The sequence below is a fragment of the Bos taurus genome, chromosome 21 (genome assembly GCF_002263795.3).
Source record: "Bos taurus isolate L1 Dominette 01449 registration number 42190680 breed Hereford chromosome 21, ARS-UCD2.0, whole genome shotgun sequence".
Taxonomy (NCBI): Eukaryota; Metazoa; Chordata; class Mammalia; order Artiodactyla; family Bovidae; genus Bos; species Bos taurus.
Genome location: NC_037348.1, coordinates 25,176,119 through 25,194,796, shown reverse-complemented (window position 1 = coordinate 25,194,796; position 18,678 = coordinate 25,176,119). Strand labels below are relative to the sequence as shown.

At 37.8% G+C, this 18,678-nt stretch overlaps 1 protein-coding gene across 4 annotated transcripts; it reads right to left on the bottom strand.

Moving 5' to 3' along the window:
- Window positions 1-246: 246 nt before the first annotated feature.
- Window positions 247-18,195, bottom strand: MORF4L1 (mortality factor 4 like 1). Of its 4 annotated transcripts, XM_005221884.3 has the most exons (13): window positions 17,974-18,087; window positions 13,924-13,970; window positions 12,032-12,099; window positions 9,132-9,248; window positions 7,758-7,844; window positions 7,321-7,401; window positions 5,758-5,783; window positions 5,234-5,322; window positions 4,202-4,303; window positions 3,126-3,214; window positions 2,476-2,648; window positions 2,113-2,197; window positions 247-990 (listed from the first exon to the last, which is right to left on the bottom strand). In XM_005221884.3, exons 1-13 carry the CDS (start codon window positions 18,011-18,013, stop codon window positions 906-908), a joined length of 1,089 nt encoding a protein of 362 aa, XP_005221941.1. In that variant the 5' UTR covers window positions 18,014-18,087; the 3' UTR covers window positions 247-905.
- Window positions 18,196-18,678: the final 483 nt, after the last annotated feature.

Sequence of the window (18,678 nt, the reverse complement as noted above, 5' to 3'; positions counted from 1 at the left end):
TTCCATGAAAAGTAGAGAAATAGTCATACAAACTTCTGACTTTTCAGCCAGAATTCAAGACAGCAGACAACCAAAGCTGCTCTGGCGGATGAAGGTAGATACTGAAGACAGATCAGGAAGCCAAACTTCGCATCCCACAGAAAACAAGACAATCACTCACCTCAAAGAAAAATCACTGTCTGAACACAAGAAGACACACACAATACACAAAGGTTCTGTAATGCATCCACACAAGTACACTGCTCCTTGAAATTTAAAGAAAAATTTATTGAAGATCTGAAAAACAATTTCTAAAAGATTAACTTTTCCAGAAAACTGTAGCTACACAATGCATTGCGTCTATCATGTTAAAACGTGCATTAGACACAAATACAAAAACCATGAAACAAGCCACCGTTCTTCAACAATCTGAGCAAAGATAAAATGCCTAAGGAACAACATGGATGGATGACTCGCAAAGGATGGGCTCTTTACTTTAAGCACCATAAAAAAAAGGGGGGGAGCACAAATGTATGAGTGTTCAGTTATATACACTGAATTGAACCTTTGGCACTAGTAATCAGAGCATTCTGTCATATAGCATTAACACATATTATAAAAGTGCGTAGTGTCAAAGGAATAGAAACCACCAGCGTTCAAAAGCAGCTTTGTCAACTAAGCAATAAAACACTCTACAGTATGTCTCTCTGTTGTCCATCACTGAATACACTGGTAGCAACTTTGAAATGAAAAAAAGGAAAGAAAAAAGGAGCTGTAACTCCTTTTATTTTCTCTGTTTAAAATCAAACAGAAAACAAACATCAATTTTGTTATACACGAACATTTCCAAAGTACATTTGTACAAGAGAAGGACTAAGAAACAAAAAGGTGTTTACAGAGATCAAACATGGGTGGGTACACGCGCCTCACACAGCTTTCCGATGGTACTCAGGGGGAGCCACTTCATAATCACTGGCACTAAACAAAGTTGCAGAGTTCTTTGCCAGGTACCTAAAAATGAAATGTTATTCATTACAAGTATGAAGAAGAATTGTATTTTGATCCTAATCTCTTATCAATTACATACAGAAGCCACACAAAGCACTTTAAAATACATATCACAACCATTTAATTAACTCAAATAGGGTTACATACCAGACAACAATGCATAAAAAAGATGGAAGTCTAGAGTTACTCCCCTTATTTCAAAGAAGCAAAAAACAGGAGTCACTAGAATACCAACCTGAGTGCTTGGACCACCCTTAACAGGTGCCATTACCCTGAAAGAGTTAACAGCTAGGGTGTCTTCTTTAGCTCTTTGAAATCCATCATATTACAGATTCAGAAGTTGACAAGTAAATCTCAACTTGAAAGTAACACCATAAAAATCAAAGGGCCCTAAAATGTCAAGTAGTAGAGCACTTTTATTTCATAAAGAAATTGGAGGGAGAGAATATTCATCACTGGTAGAAGACTATAAAAGCTAGTTAATTTCCAAGTTCACACTGATTTTAAAATTAATATACAATACATGGCGCCATTTTAAGAAAATTAAAATACAGAACTATATATAAAGTAAAAACAGAAAACTCTTCTCCCAATCCTATGTCCAAGAAATAACTCCCTGTTAAGTATGATACATATTTTTCCAAATCTTTTCCAAAGACTGAAAATGTTTCTCTACAAAAAAGAGTACTCATACCAACCTCTATTGCAATCTAATTTTTTTAAATTGACACACCTTGGACATCTTTCTTGATCAGTATATGTAAACCTACCTTATCCATGAATAGCAATTTAATAAACATGCTTGGAGATCTTTGTGCATATAAAGTATTTCTATAGGACAAGTTCCCAGAAGCCTAACTGCTGATCATTTAAAATGTTTATATATATTACCAAAGTGCCCTCCAGCAAACTGTAAAAATCAGGATTGCACTTTCCATTTTCCCAAAAATATAAGCCATCCCTAGTTCATCCCCAAAATAACGAGACATTTTAAATACGCTAAACATATATTCTGTTTTACTTTAGTTCTATTATAGTATCTACAGTGCTAATCTATCAAGAGTAATTTGCAGTACACTAAATAAATTCATGTTTTTAATTTCAAGCATTAATTTTTAGACTTACTTTAGGAAATCGTGAAGATAATTCAGTAATAAAGCAAGACTCTTCTCATCCAGAGGTGTATAGGCCAACATTGCTCCAATTCGTACTATTTAAAAAGAATGAAGTCAAAGTTACATCCAAGGTAGCATTATGAGAATATACTTTAATTATGTAAGCAAATGCAACCATCACTAATTTCCTTAAGGCATATGATTTTAGAAACTGACTTTAGATTTTAATATATATGAAATAGAAGTTCAAATTCGAATTAAACAGTCTTTTAGAATGTTATTTTGCGTTACCTCTTAATATAAATCAGGAAAGACAAAAATATCAAAGGCCCCAGGCGAAAAAGTAAAACTATTTTCTAAAAGGGATCATTACCAAACAGTCTCAGGAGATGTGGCGCCCCGTACACCTGGGACATGGGTGCATCAGGGTGGTCCGCAAGGATCTCAGCGTACTGCGGCCTCTCAAATTTGTAGAGCAGTTGAGTGCCCAGCATCACATTGAAGTACTCCTTTATCCCAGCCACAACCTCATTGACTGCATACTCCCTGACAAGGGAACAAAAGTATCTACCTTCAGAGCAGGTCACTGAATGAATTGAGAGATGAAAATTCAGTCAACCAACATGAGGGTAAGAAATTAAATGCTAAACCAATGACAATGAACCTCTGCTAAACAGAGAGATTTAATAAGAGGTAAGAAATCAATTCAAAAAAACAAACTACTGGTGAGCACACTACAACACACAGGTAGGGATGGATTTTAGTTTTCACATTTACAAACAGTTGTATTTTAAATGGTTATACACATAGTTATATAGATTAGCTTTTTCAATGTCACCTGGAACATTTACTGACTTGGCCCTTTAATAAATGTTTACCAGCTAAACCTTATCTGTAACCAATGAAATTCTATTTTGCTAGTTTCTGATGGTATTGTTTTAAAGTACATATTTCAGATAATTTATTCAGAAATAATGTTTAAAATGTCTTTGGTATACTTCAAAGATGTATGTATTTTCTTACTTATTATCTGTGTTTCCTCGAGATTTCTTGTAATTTGCATAATCCTCTAGAATAGAATCCACGTTCTTCTTGGCAGGAAGATAGAAGAGCTTTGAAAACAAAAATACACTTGAATACTAACCTTCTTTTTCAAAGAAAAAGTACACTGGAAAAGTTTTAATGCAATGAAAGATCACCTAATAGTATTACCAAAAAGAAAAGGGCACTGTTCAGCACTTAAAACATGGATCATGTGGCTGAGGAACTAAAAATTTAATTCAACAGCCAAATGTAGCTAGTGGCTGCCACAATGGACAGATAAACTCTCACTACATGTGGAGTACACCTGCACATAAATTCACCTCTGACGTGTTATCAAGTCACTACGCATCATTCTGCCTGTAACACTTAGCTTAATACACTCTTTATCTTCACATCAAGGTTGGGACCCAGTGTTCCATTAAACATAAAAACTAAAACACAAAAAGCTGCCAAACACAGTAAGTGGGAGAAGGGAGCTAAACCTAGCCATTTAGCTTCAGAGACAGATCAAGACTCAAAGTCCACATATTGCACAGCCTATGACTGATGCCCATCCCACACAGTCCCCATTTCTCCCCTACCCCTGTTTTTCTATTTTAAGAAATTGATTCTTCTGTCCTAGGAGCTTGATCAGCTTCAGGTTCCTTTGGAAATCACAAATACCTGCAGGAAGTACTGTGTGCTTCCTATTTCTACTTTCCATTAGCAGCACTGTATGTAATGATGTCCCACTTTCAATGATATTAAACAAGAAATAATATGGTTCTTTTTTTAAATCAATTTTCAGAATGATGTATTCGTGTCCTAGCCACTGCCAACAGTTATCTAAACCTTTGTAAAACTAACTGTAAATGCATGGTCTTTTGTACAGGTACCTTGCTTATTCCTCTCCCAGTCCTTTCTGATAATAAAAGTGCTCAGTCTAGTCCCTGAATTAAAATTCCCATCAGTCATACCTTCGATGTCCAAGTCTACAGCCTTTTCCTTTAGAAAAAAAATTTTACACTAGCAAGACCATTATCATATAGATTACAATCTATGTAACACCAAGTTACCTGTTTTTGCCGGGTAATTAAGTCCCAGTCATCGACAAGCCATGGCTTCAGTTCTTCGGGAATCTTGACTTTTACTTCAACCCTGCTCATGAATGTCTCTTCCTAAACAAAAAGGAATAGTTTCTAAAAGCTTTTCTGAACTTTTACATGCCCTTGGGATAAATTCTTACTCAAACAGACAGATGGAACTGTGACTTGGAAATAGTGAAATGAATTAAGATCATACAGCTAACTCCTGGGAGAAAAAAATCTTGATAGTCTACTTCATGTGAAGGCTTTTTATTTTAAAGCAAATTTCCCTTCTTCTATAAATGACCTCTCCAACTTGATGCATTTTAACTTAGTATTTTCAAAACTTATTAATTTCAAATAACCACATCTTCAATGATGAAGCCCAAACACGACTATCTTAAAGTTACATCTTTAATGTTTAAGATTAAACGTATCTTCTAATCTATCAGTAACTGCCTAAAAGTGTCTAATTTTCAGAACATACTGGTGTTTTAATCTCAGCTTCAGAAATGTAAACGGTCAGTTACACTTTTAAAACCTCTTTTCAAATTCATAACTCTGGAGATTATAAATATAATAAATTATAGACATTTAATTCACTTATGTAAAAATCCTAAACTATTATACCCACACACATACACGTGTAACTGATAGGCTTTCTTGGCATTTTTCTGTGGATTTATTAAATCAGTAAATCAATTTAATGTGACCTAGTAAGTCAATTCAATCTTAATACCAAAGAACTATTTAGTCTTGTACAAGAACACAGGGCTTAAAACAAACATGTGATGAGTTAGGGATAAAACCTGAAGGAATACATCTAGTGCAACACGTGAAATAAAGATGTATACAAATATATCCTTTATCTAAAAAAGAATATTTTCACTTCAGTAATTAAAGCATGCTATAGCAATGCTTCTGAGAGAGTCAATAGTTCTATGATTATTTTATCCGTACTGTAACAGGACAGACTAAAAATTCTAACATGCTATTATTAACATAAATTTAAGAAAGACTCACATTTTCAACAGTAGGATCTACTCGAGCCCTTTTCTTGCGAGGAGGCTGAGGTGTCTCGCTGGTGCTGCCACCATCTCCATTTCCAGGTGCTGTAAAAATTTGGGGGTAAGGAAGGGAGATTGTTAGCTTAATGAGTAACTCTTTACTCCTTGACCCGTCCATTATATAGATTACTTAAATCTACATTGAAGAATCATATTCCTACCAAAAATATACCTCTCATGAACAGCTCAACCAAACATCTAGTACAAAGCAATATTTAATATTACCATCTATTTCTAAAATATAGTTATCTCAGGGTCAGTCATTAAAGAAAACAAAAACAATAAATGCTTATGTTTCTCTACAGTAGAAAGGATGTCAGTTCTCTATGGCTATGTACCTAATTCTGTAACACTGCTGTGACTCATGAGACCATCAACATATGCTTACTCTAAAACTTCGTAACTTAAAATTTAACAATGAATTCAAAATGCAAATGTTATAAACACAAATTAATTAATTCAAACAGTTAATATACTTACTCTTCTGTTTGTTCTTTTTTGTCTTCCTGAAAGGAAAAAAGAAAAAAGCTAATTATCACTATCGTCTCTGGTTTAAATTCCCTTCTACTAGACTGAGTCCACAGAGAAATACTGCCTTGATGGTAAGATCAGGGATCTTTGCCTGATCTTATTTCCTGCATATTCTTATTTACTACTCAAGACTCAAGGACTTTTTTACTGATAGTTGGCTCAATCCACATCTCCCTCTAGACAGCAGAAAAATCAAAACCATATCATGAGATCTTCTCCCAGGGTTTTATTATTTATGTCTATTAATAAGTTTATAGCATGTAAATTATATTAAAAAGAACCTGCTTCATAAAACTATTAGATCAACAAACACAAAAAAGCTCCAAAGATTAAAATATTTTCCCCAATTACTTTGGAACCAGCATAATTTGACATTAGACTTATGTTTCACACTCTCACTGGTCAAATTGTTTCACTTTATTTCTTCTCGAAACTACATTCCTTTCTTTACAACACTAAACACTCTGCTCATCCACAGAACAAAGCCTGTGTCTAGACTATTATGTCTAACAGTAATTTATCTCATGGCTATTTATATATGCACCGACAGTAAATTACTAATCCTGACATAATATCTAATTATTTCTGGAGCAAAGGAAAAAAGTTTATAAAGCCATGATTATAGATTATGCCTGGAGGGACCATCATATTACATCTGAATGTGTTTGCTTTTCTACTTTTAGTATTTATAAATGTTAATTACCTGTGTTTACTCTAAGTTTTTCAAAGATCCAGATCATGGAAATATGTTACCACTTATTAACAAATAAAGCTATGAATCAATCTCAAATAGTAATCCTGGCCAAACCGATCAATTATCTTAACCAAATCAAATATCTTACCAAATCCATTAATCCTTGCCTAATTATCTTCTTACCTCCAAAAATAAAACTGCAAACATTTCAAAATGCATAGTTATCTTCAATACTATCTTTAATTTTTAGGTAGTAAAGTCACACTAGTTAAGGTCTAAAAGCAATAGAATCTAATCTCAAGGAAAAAGATACTTAAAAAGCAAATCTACCCCTCAAATCTCAAAACTTGTACCTTGAGAATCCAATGCTAATGCTTGTAAAAGAAAAACACATTATGTGCACACATGTTTGTTCTAACTTGAATGATTGTAAGGGACTTCCCTGGTGGTTCAGTTGTTAAGACTCAGCACTTCAACTGTACAGGGCAAGAGTTTGATACCTGGTCAGGGAACTAAGATCCCACATGCCACCCAGTACGGCCAAAAAAGTAAAGATTAAACAAAGGAGGGGTTGTGTATGTACTTAACGCCACCCAACTGTACACTTAAAAATGAGTTAAGTGGCAAAAAAAAAATTGCTAAGGAAAATTAAGGAATCAATATGTAATCAGTATGTAGTTTCAATTACCCAACGCCAATGAAGTTCTCATTGGCATTTTTCAAATCACAACAATGTTCCAGTTTCCACTTTCAACAAATTCTAAGTGTATCAAGCTTGAATTTCACAGTGTATAAAATTAAAACAAAGAGCTTCTTACACGTCAAGATTTTTCTGCTGCAGCCCAGCAGTTTTCTTTCCAGGGGCAGCCCCTCGCATCTTCCCCTCTGCATACTGCTCCCTTCAAAAATAATTTCAATGATATATCATCATAAAATATTTATATAGAATTGATAGCTTGATTCCATTTTGAAATTTATATTCAAATTGAAGTTCCAAGGCTATACATATTCTGGTACAAAATTTTTATTAAGTTGGACAAAGAGATAACACATTTACAAAAATCAATTCAAGAAAGTTAGAGTAAAAAGGCTACAAAAGGCCTCTCTGATCACTTGAGATCAAAATCGTAACAGCAGCTGACAGATATCAAGAATCATTTTAAAAGCAGGCAGCCAACATGATTTCTGCTGTGGATTCCATTTCCATAAATTAACTTACAGGCATTTCTCCTATTCATGTTGCAAACAAACTTACTGATTGGCTTTCTGAAGTTCCCTCTGTTTCTGTAAGTTGGTATCCACATACTTGAGTACTCTGCTTTCTGGAACCCACTCATCCCAACTGAAAAAGAGAAAAGTTAAAATATCATTCAAAAATATTTCATTAGTATTCAGACTCTGTTCTACAATTTTTTCTTTTAAATCCAAGAGGCAAGAGTTTGGACTTCTCTAAACTAAGGTGATGAACTGGCATTACAAATCCATTCTCAACTAGACTGAAAGTCTAGAGAAAATCTGTACTATAAAATGGTAATATAAACATTCTCAGAAGCAATACCCCAAATCCAAAGTGCCAGAGTCTAAAAGATTATCCAAATCGTTTGTTTAAAATGGCATAAGAGTACAGCATATAACAGCACATAACCTAAGAGCCCCTAAGTAATTATCCTTGCAGAATAAAGGCACCTGAAAAACTTAAAAAAAAAAAAAAGGACAGGAATCCATAATGACTTCTTAAAGAACTAAAACCAGCTGGTTATCTCCGATACAAAATTTCAGAACTCACTGTGCCGTAGTTTCACCTGTATAATGGGATAAACATTATCTATCTCACAGGACTGTTAAGAGAATTAAATAATAGATATAAAAAAAACACTTGAGAGTTTTGATGCATAGAAGATAAACACTCAAGCTCCGTGAGAAACATAATAGGAGGTCTACAAAACTCAATACCACCTACATCAACTCACTTAAGACTAAAGTGTTACAATGGTTATCACTCATTCACAAATGAATTTACCAATTTCCAAGGCAAAATATTCTTGGCTTCCTAAACATCAAAAGGTAGAACCAACCACTCTCTTAAAAATATCTAGTTGGCACTCAGAAAAGCTTCAAAACAAGATTTCAAAAAAAAACTATTCTGCTAAATAAAGCATTCTGGCACTCAGAAAAGTTTCAAAACAAGATTTCAAAAAAAAATTATTTTGATATGAAACTGACTTATATTGTGTTAATTACTATACAGCAAACTGATTCTATAATAGATTACACACACACACACTCCTTTCATAATCTTTTCCATTATGGTTTATCATGAGATATTGAATATAGTTAGTTCCCTGTGCTATACAGTAGGATCTTGTTCAAAACAAGACTTCTGATGTGGCTTTTTTCCCCAAAGAGAAAAAGAATATTTCCTAGGCAGTGCTGAACTTTTTGTGCAAAGTTTTTTTTCCTCCTGCTGATGGAGCTCCTTTAGTGACACAATTAGACTGTATCCTCAAAGTCTTTTATTTAATGACTTCCCACCTTTGACCTCTTATATAAGGTAGCCAAAAGAATAATAAATAATAAAAAGCAACCCTCAACATGATTTCCTAGAGAAAACTTTAAAACATGCATTTACCTAGAGGTCAGGAAGGGGTGGTGTACTGAGGGAGCTCCTTCAGGAACAGGAAAAAGGGCTACAATATCCTCACGTGTCTTCAAAGTTTTTTCAGAGCGCCTGGGCCTCACAGCACTTCTGATACAGACAGCATAGTACAAAGTAATCTCAGTAACTAGGTGTAGAATTCTGCTTACGCTTTATTAAGATTTATTTACAAATGGAATATTTAAATGTCTGTGTCAACAAATAGAGTATCTACTGTGCTTTTGAAGAAGTATATATTTACTGAAGTTTAAGAAAGTTCCAATTTGGAGATTGGGCTTCCAGTGTAGTCTTTTCTAAAAGTATGGTATCTTATAAACCATTTGCAAAATGAGGATCTTATTCCTACTGCTACTTATATCTGTTCCAATTCTCTCTAAAGGGAATTAGCAAACTTTTATTTACTAGAAAGTTCCACATGAGAACCTTGAAAATTCCTTTCCTCTCATAAAAAATGCATCTAAATAAGGACATTGATCTAAAAACAAAGTTTCTTTTAAATGCCAGGCGCTGAAAACAGTTGCTAACCCACAGGAAAATGAAATGATGTCTTTTGCTCTGAGGAACATCACTATTGGGGTAGTATCTGAAGGCCAAACATCCAGAAATTTTTCCATGCAACTCAAACAAAAGAATTTCAGAACTTTCTAAAGGTAGCTTGTCATTAATTCCCAAAGTCACAATGATCTACGGCTTTCACTTACACAGCACTAAATAAAAAACATTCTGTACAAATTTAAAGGCCCCTCTAAATAATTATTAACGATCAATATTACAAATTACATATATTTATCTACATAACAAGACAACTACAAAAAACACATCCTCTACAAAGATACAAAAAACTATGCAGCCTATCATTTATTTGTGTTACTAGATACTGTAACAAAGGAAAAAACATTTTCAGGCAATACTATCAAAAAATACAAACTTTTTATGTATTTCTACAATTTAAGTTGGAAATGTCACTTAAAACCCAGTCTTGAAGTTATACACATCTACATGGAATTTAACAGAAAATACTATACATGAAAGCACAAAAGTTGTGTTCACAGCTATTAAGATGTAATCCTAAATTATTTTAAAGTGTACCTGGAGATGGGGCACAGACCTAGTCCATGAATCTGCTATCTGTTTTTCTTTTATTTCCTTTAAAGTTCCCATTCATGATATGCATAAATATTTGCTTTCCTATACAGAATTAAGATTTTCATGATACCTAATACACTCTCAACTTTACCAGAGTATTTTTATATAAAACCTAAGTGTAATGAAAGACACTGCTGCTAAGTCACTTCAGTCGTGTACGACTCTGTGCGACCCCATAGACGGCAGCCCACCAGGCTCCCCCGTCCCTGGGATTCTCCAGGCAAGAACACTGGAGTGGATTGCCATTTCCTTCTCCAATGCATGAAAGTGAAAAGTGAAAGTGAAGTCGCTCAGTCGTGTCTGACTCCTAGTGACCCCATGGACTGCAGCCTACCAGGCTCCTCCGTCCATAGGATTTTCCAGGCAAAGAGTACTGGAGTGGGGTGCCACTGCCTTCTCCGAATGAAAGACACAGTTTCAACATTTTTTTTAAAGGGGAAGGGAAAGCTGTAAAATGGAGTTCCAGAAGATAAATGTTCCTGGATATTTCAATTTAGTATTAATCCTGAAATCCCATTTAAAATCAGAGACAAGTTTACTTCTGTTAAGACCAAAGGGATTCAAAGCTCACAGGGTCACTTTGAGTTACTATATTACTGTCATTACTAGGAATATTTTAATTATTAACTGGAAGAAAAAGCAACTTATTGAATGTGCTTCTACACATTTCAGATTTCCACTTTTCTACAATTATACTAATGGAAGAAACTGATACTATTTCTTAGCTAGAACTATCTTGTGAAAAAATCTTCTAATAAAACTAACTCACTGGCTAAGGGACTGTGTGAAAGACCACAGAAACAGATCAGTAAATGTCAAAAAAAAAAAAAAAAAAAAAACCCTTCCAAAACAAAAGTATACATCAAATCGGATGGCATGGCTGAGCTGACATAAAGCTTAAAAAAAAAAAAAAAAAACCCTCAAGAACTACTTTTTTTGGTAAGTGCTATCTTTGAAGGACAAAACACCATTAGTAAAATTAAAAACCTCTCAGAGTAAATATTACAAGCTATTCAATTACAAGCACCAAAAATGAGTCAATTGTCAGATGTGGTATTTGTGAGATCCAAGAAAGACCCATCACTGACAGAGCTCCACAAGCTGAATATTCTAGAATGTGTTCAGTCTACAACCACTGTCCATTCCCAGCAACATCAATACATCACTGTTTGTTTTTTTTTTAATAGCTCTTCAGAGTGGAAAACTAGGTTCTGTAATTCTATTTCTGTACCTGTGTTATAAACCATATGCTAAAAGTGAACCACATGAATTCACTGTTATTAATTATGCTTTCAAAGTTCAAAACATGATTTGGTCAATACATCCAACCAAATAAAGCAATTTTTAAATCTTTTTCCCCTTCCTTAGTAGAAAAACCCAACTAGTTTTGAGTGTAACTGCTTGAAATATCATTTGTAGTCGCTAAGTCTGTTAATAAGAAAAAAAACTCAAGCTGCCCTAAAATGTACCAAAACTAGAAAATAATCTGGTTAATGACTATTAGACGTTATACCAGAACACAAGAAATAGGCCACAGAATGTAAAACAAAATGGCAGTAAACCCTAATTTCTATATTTCAACATACTACAAAGTTCACCTCTGCCCCAGTATGTACTTACAGTAAAACTGCACAAAAATTAAAAAGCACAGGCTTCTATCCGTTTATGACACAAAGCCAACTTGTTAATTATAAATAAAAATTGCTTTAAAAAAATCTAATACTCACTTTTTATTCCAACCACTGTAATGGATGAAGTATTTGACTTGTTTATCCTTTATGGCAACTTTTACACACTGAAATAAAAAAGAAAAAAATTTATTCAGAAATAATGGAGGAAAAAAAAAAAAGACTACCTGGTTAATTTTGAACTATCCAACACTGTAACTCTTTGGTGGCCAAAATAAACCTAATGAGACTCTTGAAAAGAACACTATTTAAGCCTTTAGACTAGTATTCAAAGTTATACTGCCAAACAGTCATAGTGTCATTTGTTGGGAGTTAGTCCAACAAATCTAAAGAACAGTAAGCACTGGAGGTTACCCTAAACCTTAAATCAGTGGGCTACACAGGCTATCTAAGAACAGCTAATGAAAGCTGTAGTTGTGCTTTCTCAAAGTCCAGCTAGTCAAAAGCTACATTTGGAAAAACAAATTCAGCTCAAGAAAAATATTTACACCACATTATTTTAAAAGCTCACTAGTTTACACAAGGCAATAAGCTATTCTGATTATCAGCAACAAAGTGACAGATGAAAAACATCTTGTCATCTTGTGTGCTAAGCTGCTTCAGTCGTGTCCAACTCTTCGCAACCCTGGGGATCACAGCCCCCCAGGCTTCTCTGTCTATGGGATTCTCCATGGAGGAATACTGAGTGGGTCGTCATGCCCTTCTCCAGGGGGTCTTCTCAACCCAGGGATCAAACGTTATCTGTCCTGTATTGGCAGGCAGCTTCTTTACTACTAGTGGTACCTGGGAAGCCCCGTGTTCTTCTTAAAAGCAGCCAAACAAATTAAAACTGATTAGTGGAAGTCATTAACCATGAAAAAGCGATGACTATCTGGTTTTGGATTTTAAAAATTTTTATCAGAGGCAAACCAAGAGAACCACAATAGTTGAAGTTACTCCAATTGCCATTTAAAATTGTTCCCTGGTGTGTTTCTGCTGCCAGAGCAGAAAAAGCTGCCAGTTTAGAAGAGCCTGCTAGAAGCTAGTTAACAACAGAAACAACATTCAATGACAGAAATGATCACTGGGACTTAAAACGCATTTATAACTGTATTGGTATTATACCATTAAGATCTATGTACACATACATGAAGTTCTTGACCATCCCATAAATCCAATTTCAGTCATTTTAGAGCTTTAAAAACATACACCTATTATGTATTCAAAATAAGTAAAATGGTTAGTAACACTGACACTTTACAACTGTTACGACTTTTTCACAGACAAAAACTATTCACCAAGAACATACACAGAAATTGGCTTTACCGTTTATTTTCTTAAAAACAATTATCAAAAATAGTTGACACGGCTTAAATATTTGTGCTAAAAGTTAACAGAAACAAAACACTAAAAACATTAATGCATCATCCAATTTATCTTTGGTTAAATGTAAAATCAGTTTTTATAACCTCTGCGCAACACTGATACACAGAAAAGGAATGCCCCAGGATTCAAACTTTGCCAATCTAACAAATAAAAGTTAAATGTACTCATTTGAAATGTTAGCTTTACCCTCGACGTAATTTTACTCAGTGCTTACTCAGCATATTATATTTGCCAATAAAATTGACTTTGGCAGTATTTTCTCATAAGTCATTAACTAATAATGCTATTTTGCTTCCATAGTCAAACCTCTACCTTTCCGTTCAAACATTTTCCAACTACTTGCCTTTAGCAGATGGGAAACACGAATGGCAGGATGCTTTATGTGAACCACTGAGCAAGCAGTAAGACAACAATAAAAGAGATGAGGAACTATGAACCTGAAAATCTACGAAAAAGGTAGCTCTCACTAAAGCTACCCATCATTGAAATCTAATTATCAAACCAGTAGTTTCAACTATCAAACCAGTAGTTTCAACTAACTTCTTAAAAGAAAACGGGTTTTGTACCTTTGCTTCATAAAGAAGAGGCCCATGAAAGCACAGCACTCTCTCACCTGTAAAAGGAAAAAACGGGGGAAAAGCACTGTTAGTTGTGATTTCTCTTCATATATAAGAATATTCACATCTAGGAGAGCCATCACCTTTGTACTATGGTGTTCCTCAAAAAACTAATAAGCGAGTGGATAAGGGAATGTATACATCAACACTTCAGATCAAATTTCAAGACAAAAAAACACCTCAGCATTTGATGGAAACAAAAACAATTAAGATATCAATCTATTTAAATCATCAAATCATCTATCACCTGCTAAGCAAATAAAATCTACTATAGCTATCTACTGACAGGGTTGATTTATTTTTCAAGGGCCCAAGCTGAGGAAAACAATACAAAAGCACAGATGAAACACATAAATTCTTGTGCAGTGGTCCACTGTGAGGAACCACTGCCTGACGCTAAGTCTATGCCGAGCTTAAGTGAAGACAAGCAACAGGGAAACCAGTGACTCCGCTCAAAGTCAGGAATAATAACAGAAATAGGTATGAAACAAAGGCAGTGAGAAGGACAACTAAGCCAAAGTAGAAACAGTTTAAACTTGACTTCCAGCATGGTGGAAGTATTATCCAGAAAAGGAAATGAAGAGGGGGTTTCAGATCAATTCTGGAGTAAGTTACAGTAGCTACAGGACACCCAAAATGGAGCCATCTAGTAAGCAGTTGAGTACACATATCAAGAGAAAGCTGGGCTGGAGCCACTGCTGAATACCGTGGACAAGAATGAGACCACAAGGACAGAGGAAGGTATACAGCCTACTCCGAAGCACCAAAGATGGGAGACCTGTGTGCCTAATTTTAGTCTTTCTTTAAAAGGCACCCTGAAAATAGCCTTACCAGTGTCTCCCTCCTTTTGGTTGCTGCCACCAAAGACAACCACACTGAGGCTACAGCCCTTTGACATCCATTCTAGCCATCTATCCCTAATATCCCGCTGAAAAAAATATACAGTAAGTTGAGGAATATGACCCAACAAAACAAGTGCTTAATTTCTCCTGGAAGTGGAAAGACTGTTAATTGGGGAAGGAGCAAACCACTGTCTCACTTTTTTTGAACTTTTCCATCCTTAATAGTATTCAAAATGCAAAGCTAATTTTGCCCAATGCTCTCAAATTCAACGGTGATGAGATTCCAATTCCTCATCCTCTCATTGGTTTTCTTACTAGAAATACTACTCAAATTCCAGCATCAGCCACCCTCCTGACAAGCCCAAAGGTCTTCCCTTCCCCTCCCCTGCCCCCATTATTAGGTGCCCGATAGTTTTCTTTACTTTTTGCTTTAACATTTCAAGTGGAAGACCAAGTGCTGTGCAGAACAGCCACTGTGCTGAAAAAATGCTTGTAACATATGTTGCACCATTATTTAACAAGAGAAATTTTCCAGTTTAAAAGAGAATCAGGAAAAAAAACTTTCCCATCATTCGTATTTTTACCATTACAGAAGCTCAATTCTTCTGCAGTGTTTTAATATAATTCTGCTAGTGCCAACAGAATATTCCTTTCTCCTTACAAGATATTCTCTTCTAAATAACTCAGTCCTGTCCAACTCTTTGCAATCCCATGGACTGTAGCCCACCAGATTCCTCTGTCCATGGAGATTTTCCACAGACAAGAACACTGGAGTGGAGCCTTTCCTTCTCCAGGGGAGCGTCTCTACCCACGCAGAGAACCCTCAGCTCTCCCGTCTCCTGCACTGGCAGATGGATTCTCTATCACTAGGGTCACCTGGGAAGCCCCAAAATAATAATAATGTCTTAAAAGATGGTTATACAACCCAACTTTGACACAAGAGTAGAAAACATGTCTGCAAAGTGCAAAGACTCTTAGGTAGCTTTCAAAACCATAGAGCTACATTGGCTCCTTTTGTTGTTCAGTCGCTAGGTCGTGTCCGACTCTGCGACCCCATCGACTGCAGCACCGTCAGGCTTCCCTGTTCTTCACCATCTCCCACAGTTTGCGCAAATTCATGTCCACTTAAGTCTGTGATGCTAACTAACCAACTCATCCTCGGCCGCCCTCTTCTCCAATTCACTGCTACAGCAGCATATGGATTGTCCCTCACTCTACCATCCCATCCAGTTTAGAACTAAAGCACTTCCTCCAGAAAGCCATCCTTAACTGTTCCAAGTCTGTGTCATTTTCCTTTGATGTCCTACAGTGAGGATTAATTTTTTTGTGCAATGGACCCTTCAGTCTGGTTAAGTCTTTGGGCCTTTTCTCAGAATGTTTCTACAAACATGTAAAACCGTACTACAAAAGAAACGAACTATACTGAGACAGTTATAAAAACATTTAAAACATCATGTGTTATGGTATTATACGAGCTCCTTAATTGATACAATCAACATTTAGCTGCTGATCCAGGGAACTACCACAATTCTGAAACAACGAAAAGCGTACATTACATCTGAATGTATCTTCTACAACTTTAATGCTGGGATGTGAAAACATACAGCTAATACTACTGTGGGAGGGTCTTGTTTTGCTTTTCTGTGGGGGAGGAAATCTGTAATCATAACTGTAGATTTAATTTTAGTTAGAAAATAGAAGAACCTTTTTCCTGTCCAAGTACAAGGGGTGATCTGAATTATAAACACCCCAGATCAAGAATCCTTGCTCTAAAACATCTAGTTTAAAAAAAAGCAATCCACAGTAGTCGTCACGTAGCTTCTCAGAGTGAGAGAAAGCAGGTATTAAGGGCCAGTTACAGGGAAAACTTCCGCGGCAATCTTTTAAATATTCCATACTGTTACAATACGCTTGGGTTTTGTATGACTCAAAGTAATTCTAACGCACATCAAAGTTTGAACATCCCTACAATTTTTTGCAGACGTCTCGACATCCGTGGTATCACGTACAACCACAATAATGTGAATGAGGATTTTAAAGTGTTCTTGCTTGCCTTACATAATTTTATGTCCACTCTAGTTTACTGTTAAACCTCCACTATATAAATTAATAGATGCAGTAATTGTGAAAATTACAGAGCTGTCTTCCTCTGGAAATCAAGCTCTCTACAGTCAGCCTTCACGTTGATCAGAGACAATAAAAACTCAACTTTCAAATCACTGTTAATCAATTATTGCAATTAAACCACTGCCGTACTTAAAAGGCTGACATCAAGGCAACGGGTCTTCACATAAATGAGGACGTAACACCGCATTAAGGCAGTTTTTAATTATCGCTTTACAAGCCATCGCACAGCCAAAGCGCGTTCACGTTCCCATAGGACACCGACACTCCGCTTTTCCGAGATCAAAGGGATGCCTTCGGGCGACACAAAGCCGACCAGGACGCTAGCGCTTTTTCCTCTTGTCCCCACCCACCTCCCCGGGGCCAGCGCCGAAAAACCGGTTCCCGATCAGCGGCGGGGGAAGAAGGGGGCGCTCCTCTGCCCTAAAGCGGCGTCTGCGGCCGCGAGCCGGGAATCCGGGCGCCGGCGGCCATGATGCGCCCGCCATCTTGCAGCGGCCATCTTACAACGCAGTTCTCCCGCCCCGAGACACGAAGCCAACCCCCTCCTGCCGCGGCTCCGCGGCTCCACCGCGAGCTACCCGCTCGCGGCTCGAGGTCGCCCCGGAGCGCCAACCCTCGGACGCCCACGCGGACGGGGGAGCCGGAACGGCCGCCGCCGCCTCCCCTCCCCCACGCCACATCACTTCCCCTAACGGCCGCCATGGCGCGCCCGCCGCCTCCCTACAATAGGCTACTTTCTCAGCGCCCTCTTCCTCTCAACGACAACAAACACAGCGCCAAGGCTGTGCCACGAGGCAACGGCTCCCTCTCGCACTCTAACGCCTGCCTAACGATTTCGTCTCCCAAAGGGTTTTTATCCTCACGAAGCACAGAAAAACCTCGCCGCAATGCGCTTTCTCCGCACAAAGTCCTGCCCGCCGCCGCCTCGAGGCACGGCCCTCGCCATCCCCGGTCCCCAAATCTCAACCGTCCCGAGACCGCCTCCCTCTCCGGGCCGTTACATGCTTTGTCCCCAGGGGATCAAACTCACCCTCCTGGAATTTAGGCTTCGGGTCCTGCTTCGGCGCCATTTATAAAAGATTTACCACCGCCGCCGCCGCCTCCTCCTTCTCCCACCACCCCTGACTACCGCCCCCTACTCTCTACCCCACCCAGCTCCGCGTCAGACGCGCCGTCAGGCACCGCCAACTCTACATCCTGGGCCCGATTTGCCAGCGCCCACAGACCGCCCAGCACCGCGACCGGCGCAACTGCCACTCCAGCCAACGGCTGCCCGCCGCGCACGCGCCCCTGCGCCCGCGCCGCCCCGGGGCACGCCGGGATTGGTAGTTCCGAGGCGTTGGAGGCGCCGAGGGGCGGGGGCGGGGGCGGGGCGGTGGCCTCCTCCCCTCCCCCACCCTTAACGCCCTGCCCCACCCCCATCCCAGGGGCGGCGGCGTTTTTTTTTCTCCTAGATTTGATTTTAAGTTCTTGTCTTAGCGAGGGACAGCAAGGCTTTGCCTAACCCACACAAAAGAAGTTGGGAAAGGCTCAGTTGCGGAGGTCCATGGGCAATATAGGGCCGCAACGATATGGGCTTGGGAATGGCCAGAGAGAAATGGCGGCCTCTGAAACCCCTTTCCAGTAGCATCTTGAGCAGTTTCTGCACAGGGAAGCTTCAGGTCCAGCAATCTTGGCCAGAAACGGGGTAGGTCATGGAGTCTGCGTCTGGATGTTTCCTCGTTCAGCAAGCTCA

Bases quoted from the DNA above. Each gene is read 5' to 3' on its own strand.
- MORF4L1 (XM_005221884.3), bottom strand. From the start codon at position 18,013: ATGGCGCCGAAGCAGGACCCGAAGCCTAAATTCCAGGAGG. The intron at 2,649-3,125 runs GTAAGAAAATAC...TTCCCTTGTCAG, and splicing joins CGAGGAAACACAGATAATAA to GGAGTATGCAGTCAATGAGG. The intron at 2,198-2,475 runs GTAATGATCCCT...CTTTTTAAATAG, and splicing joins ACATCTCCTGAGACTGTTTG to TACGAATTGGAGCAATGTTG.